Genomic DNA, 6,000 nt, shown 5'->3' with positions numbered 1-6,000 from the left:
TCCCCTATCCCCCGCCCCCCACCCCTAATCCCCCTACCTCCCCAATCCCCCGACCCCCCCACCCCAACCCCCCCACCCCTAATCCCCCCGATCCCTAATCCCCCCTGATCCCCCCCACCCCGATCCCTAATCCCCCCCGACGCCCCCCACCCCGATCCCTAATCGCCCCCCGACCCCCCCCACCCCGATCCCTAATCCCCCCCACCCCGATCCCTAATCCCCCCCCACCCCGATCCCTAATCCCCCCCGACCCCCCCCCACCCCGATCCCTAATACCCCCCGACCCCCCCCACCCCGATCCCTAAAACCCCCCGACCCCCCCACCCCGATCCCTAATCCCCCCCACCCCCCCCACCCCCGCCCCGATCCCTAATCCCCCCCACCCCCCCCACCCCCGCCCCGGTTGGGTTCAAGAGAAACCGGGTTTTTTTTAAATTTAATTGCTGAGGGGAAGAGGCCGCTTAGCAACGACGACATCCCGGCCATAGCAACGGGACGATAAATCCCTGCAGACACCGTTCGGATGCCCACGACATCCATCCATCAAACAGATGCAACCTCCCGTCATCACACGAGCGTGAAAATGTATTGACATTCGGATTTTTTTAAATCGGGAAGTAAAGATTAAAGCGGGGGAAAGGCCATGGGGGCTGAACCAACATGGCGGCGCCCCTCAGAGGGAGGGAGCAGCTCCGCGGCGGTTGGTTTCCGGTTAATCGGTTTATTGATTTATTTTTATGAAACAGGGATCGTTTAGGGGTTTTGGTTCAGAGGTTTTGCGTCTGCAAAGAGGAGGGAAAGAAATTGTCGATTGTTTTCCGTTCCAGCCGCTGCCCTGACCTTTCACCCCCAGCTGTACGGAAGATGGCGGCGCCCAGGGTGACGGCTGCGTGAGGCTGGAGGAGAGGAGCGGCCGCCTGACGGTGATCTGTTCTCCCTATAACTTGTTTCCCTATCTTTGTAACCCCCCCCCATCTCTGGAAACACCCCCCCCTTATCTCTGGAAACTACCCCCCCCTCTAATCTCTGGAACCCCCCTTCCCTATCTCTGGAACACCCCCATCTCTGCAAACCCCCCCCCCCCGCCTCCCTATCTCTGGACCCCCCCCATCTCTGCAAACCCCCCCCCCCCCCCCGCCTCCCTATCTCTGGACCCCCGCCTCCCTATCTCTGGAACCCCCCCCCAACCCCCCGCTATCTCTGGAAACCTCCCCCCCCCCCCCACTATCTCTAGAAACCACCCCCCCTCCCTCCCTATCTCTGTAACCTCCTCCAGCCCCTACACACCCACCCCATCTCTATAATCCCTGACAACGGTGGCACAGTGGGTTAGCACTGCTGCCTCACCAGGGACCTGGGTTCAATTCCCAGCTTGGATCACTGTCTGTGTGGAGGCTGTATGTTCTCCCCGTGTCTGCGTGGGTTTCTTCCGGGTGCTCTGGTTTCCTCCCACCGTCCAAAGATGTGCAGGTTAAGGTGGATCGGCCATGCTGAATTGCCCCTTTAGTGTCAGGGGTACTAGCGAGGGTAAATATGTGGGTTACAGGGATAGGGCCTGGATGGGTTGTGATCAGCACAGACTCGATGGGCTAAATGGCCTCCTTCAAATGAGCCATAAATGAATTGACCGTGCTAAATTCTCCTTTAGTGTAGCCAAACAGTCGCTGGAGTGTGGCAACTAGAGGATTTTCACAGTAAGTTCATTGCGGTGTTAATGTAAGCCTCCTTTTGACATTAATAAACTTGTAAAAACATTTTAAATGATAAAGACTTCTAATGTCCCCCAAGCCCCCCATCCCCAGATTCCCGTTCATGAAGCCTTCTGCTTCTCTTTGAACATATTTTTCATCACTGTCTGTATCATAGAACAGTTACAATGCAGAAAGAGGCCATTCGGGCTATCAAACTCTATGCTGGCCTTTTACAGGAACACTTCACTAACTGACAGTCAACATGTCTCATATAAGAGTGTCTGAGAAGACATAGGCCATTCAGCCCATCAAGCCTGCTCTGCCATTGAATACAAACAACTGTGGGCTCCTGCTGTGCCCAAGATCACAAGAAACTACAAAAGGTCCTGAAAGTAGCCCAGTCCCATCACGCAAACCAGCCTCTGTCCACACTTCCTGCTGCCTCAGAAAAGCAGCCAGCATCCCTGGAATGAAGAGCTTGTCATATGAGGAACGGTTGAGGACTCTGGGTCTGCACTCGTTGGAGTTTAGAAGGATGAGGGGGGAATCTTATTGAAACTTACAGGATAGTGCGAGGTCTGGGTGGAGAGGATGTTCCCACAAGTAGGAAAAACTAGAACCAGAGACGGCACAACCTCAGGCTAAAGGGACGATCCTTTAAAACAGAGATGGGGAGGAATTTCTTCAGCCAGAGAGTGGGGAATCTGTGGAACTCTTTGCCACAGAGGAGGCCGGGTCACTGAGTGTCTTTAAGACAGAGATAGATAGGTTCCTGATTAATAAGGGGGGTAAAAAGTCTGACAACACCAGGTTTTAGTCCAACGCCAGCATACCCACATCATTAATAAGCGGATCAGGGGTTATGGAAAAAGGCAGGAGAATGGGGAATGAGAAAAAATATCAGCCATGATTGAATGGGGGAGCAGACTCGATGGCCGAGTGGCCTAATTCTGCTCCTATGTCTTGTGGTGTTCCCCACACACCCTGAAATTCCTCCTCATCTCTGTTTTAAAGGATCGTCCCTTTAGCCTGAGGTTGTGCCCTCTGGTTCTAGTTTTTCCTACTAGTGGAAACATCCTCTCCACGTCCACTCTATCCAGGCCTTGCAGTATCCTGTAAGTTTCAATAAGATCCCCCTCCCACCATCCTTCTAAACTCCAACGGGTACAGACCCAGAGTCCTCAACCCGTTCCTCATCCGACAAGCTCTTCATTCCAGGGATCATTCTTGTGAACCTCCTCTGGACCCTTTCCAAGGCCAGCCCATCCTTCCTTGGATACGGGGCCCAAAACTGCTCACAATTCTCCAGATGGGGTCTGACCAGAGCCTTATACAGCCTCAGAAGTCCATCCTTGCTCTTGTATTCTAACCCTCTCCACGTGAATGCTAACATTGCATTTTCCTTCCTAACTGCTGACTGAACCTGCACGTTAACATGAAGAGAATTGGGCAGGCTGGAAGGCTGAATGGCCTCCTCCTGCTTCTATTATTAAAGTGATGTGTAGACCATTCAGCTGTCTTAGCTTGAGTTCAGTGGTGCTGCTGAGATGTTGAGTGGGATTGAGGTCCACTTGTTGATGCAATCTGACCCATGTTTGAATTCTCCTTCTGTGTACACTGTTGCCGCGGTTGTGAGTCAAGATGTGCAACCTGCAGTCGAGGCTGCCATATACTCAATCCCCACAGTGCAGAAAGAGGCCATTTGGCCCATTGAGTCTGCACTGACTCTCCGAAAGAATATCCCACCTGAGGCTTTCCCCTTCCCTTTCTCCATAAACCCAGGCATTTACCATGGCCAGTCCACCTAACCTGCACATAGTGAATGGGGAGAGGGGTTTACAGGATGGATACGGCACTGCAGGGAGTCTGTGCAAATGTCCGGCATCATCCCCAAGTGGATTCATCAGCTCTCTCTCTCTCCACCCCATAGGGACGATGATGAAGAGTCTGCAGCTGGGAATCACATTAAGCCGACTGGTGAGTCTCTTTGCAACGTTAGAAATGACTACTCAGTGTTTACAGTGCAGAAAGAGACCATTCAGCCCCTCGAGTCCCATACTAGTGCATATATTCCACATGAGCCCCTCTTGCCATTGTCATACCCTTCTACCCTCATATCCTGTCCCTCATGTTTATCCAGCTACCGCCCTGGATCTCAGCTATTCACCACGCCCACTATCACCTTGGGTGCTTGTCCCACATTCTCCCACATTCTCCCCCCGTGAGAGCGAGTCCCACATTCTCCCCCCGTGAGAGCGAGTCCCACATTCTCCCCCCGTGAGAGCGAGTCCCACATTCTCCCCCTGTGAGTGCTAACCCACTGTGTCACCGTGCTGCTGGGAATCGAACCCGGGTCCCTGGCGCTGTGAGACAGCAGTGCTAACCCACTGTGTCACCGTGCTGCTGGGAATCGAACCCGGGTCCCTGGCGCTGTGAGACAGCAGTGCTAACCCACTGTGTCACCGTGCTGCTGGGAATCGAACCCGGGTCCCTGGCGCTGTGAGACAGCAGTGCTAACCCACTGTGTCACCTGCGCAGTATCAGGGTTAGCAACACTGGAGTGAGGAACCTGCTGTTCCTCCTCCTCTTGGCCCAGTAAAGGGGCTGACTGTTGGTCAGGATTGGCCCCTTCCCGTTGGTGCCTCTGGGGAGCTTCCCGTATGGGGCAGTCGCTGCAACTGGTGTCGGCCAGAGGGGGATTTGTATTTGAATACAGAGATCTGGTGCCTCCTAGTGGCTGCCCAGCTGTAGTATTTTCCATTCACCCTAAATGAATGGGATTAAAATTTAGTACTGATTTGTCATTGCCAATTCCTTGAGGGAACAGTGCAGCTGCAAACCTCTCATCATTTAAAAACAAAATCTTGCCTTGGAGTGCGGGCAATCAGTGTCAAAGTTGCATGGCTTCCTGCGGGAAATGAAACCATTTGGAACAATGAACACAGTGTCAAATTAAGAACATAATAAGAACATAAGAACATAAGAAATAGGAGCAGGAGTAGGCCATCTAGCCCTTCGAGCCTGCCCCGCCATTCAATAAGATCATGGCTGATCTGTTGTGGCTCAGTTCCACATTCCCGCCCTCTCCCCATAACCCTTAATCCCCTCTCTCATCAAAAACCCATCAACCCGCTTCTTAAAAATATTTAGCGAGGCAGCCTCCACCACTTCAACGGGCAGAGAATTCCAGAGATTCACCACCCTTTGAGTGAAGAAGTTCCTCCTCAACTCCGTTCTAAACCGCCTCCCCTTTATCTTGAGGCTGTGCCCCCTAGTCCTACTGTCTTTTTTGAGCGGGAAGAGTCTCTCCACCTCTATCCTATCCATCCCATTCATCATCTTATACGTCTCAATGAGATCTCCCCTCATTCTTCTAAACTCTAGCGAGTACAAGCCTAGTTTATTCAGCCTCTCCTCATAGCTCAACCCCCTCAACTCCGGTATCAGCCTAGTAAACCTCCTCTGCACTCCCTCCAGGGCCAAAATATCCTTGCGCAGGTGCGGCGCCCAAAACTGCACACAGTACTCCAGCTGCAGCCTCACCAATGCCCTATACAGCTGCAGCAAGACCTCCCTACTTTTATATTCAATCCCCCTCGCTATGAAGGCCAGCATCCCATTCGCCTTCCTGACCACCTGCTGCACCTTCAAGCTGGGTTTTTGCGACTCATGCACAAGGACCCCGAGGTCCCTCTGCACCGTCGCCTGCTGCAGTTTTTCGCCACGTAAGTAATAGTCCTTCCTACCATTCTTCCTACCAAAGTGGACCACCTCGCACTTGCCAACATTAAATTCCATTTGCCATTTCCTGGCCCATTCGCCCAGCCTATCTAGATCCTTCTGCAGACTCTCCACACCCTCCGCACAATTTGCCGTTCCCCCAATCTTGGTGTCATCAGCAAATTTCGACACCCTGCACTCGGTTCCCTCCTCCAGATCATCTATATAAATGGTAAATAGCTGAGACCCCAGCACCGACCCCTGGGGCACCCCACTAGTCACCAACCGCCAATCCGAATAGCACCCATTGACCCCCACTCTCTGCCTCCTATTTGACAACCAATCCTCTATCCACGCTAACACCCTACCCCCAACTCCATGTCCCCTGACCTTCTGCAATAACCTCTTGTGAGGTACCTTGTCAAACGCCTTCTGAAAATCCAGAAAGACCACATCCACCGGCTCTCCTCTATCCACTGCCCTAGACACATCCTCATAGAACGCCAGTCCATCGTTCACTTGGCAGCACCTGCATTTCAGAGTGACGTACAGACCGGAGTACTGGGTGCTTGCTCCCTTAAAGGGTGTG

At 52.9% G+C, this 6,000-nt stretch overlaps 1 protein-coding gene across 1 annotated transcript in view; it reads left to right on the top strand.

The window, feature by feature from the left end:
- The first annotated feature begins 848 nt into the window (after window positions 1-848).
- The window catches only part of dap3 (death associated protein 3), a 30,525-nt gene continuing 25,373 nt past the window's right edge, over window positions 849-6,000 (top strand). The window contains exons 1-2 of the mRNA XM_080184303.1: window positions 849-923; window positions 3,622-3,668. Of these exons, the coding sequence (XP_080040429.1) occupies window positions 3,627-3,668 (42 nt within the window). The 5' untranslated portion in view covers window positions 849-923; window positions 3,622-3,626. The remainder of the gene's footprint in view (window positions 924-3,621; window positions 3,669-6,000) is intronic.

The sequence above is a fragment of the Carcharhinus amblyrhynchos genome, unplaced genomic scaffold (assembly GCF_965287045.1).
Source record: "Carcharhinus amblyrhynchos unplaced genomic scaffold, sCarAmb.v2.hapA scaffold_668, whole genome shotgun sequence".
Taxonomy (NCBI): Eukaryota; Metazoa; Chordata; class Chondrichthyes; order Carcharhiniformes; family Carcharhinidae; genus Carcharhinus; species Carcharhinus amblyrhynchos.
The sequence above is the reverse complement of the archived record's forward strand: the minus strand, read 5'-3'. Positions and strand labels throughout refer to the sequence as shown.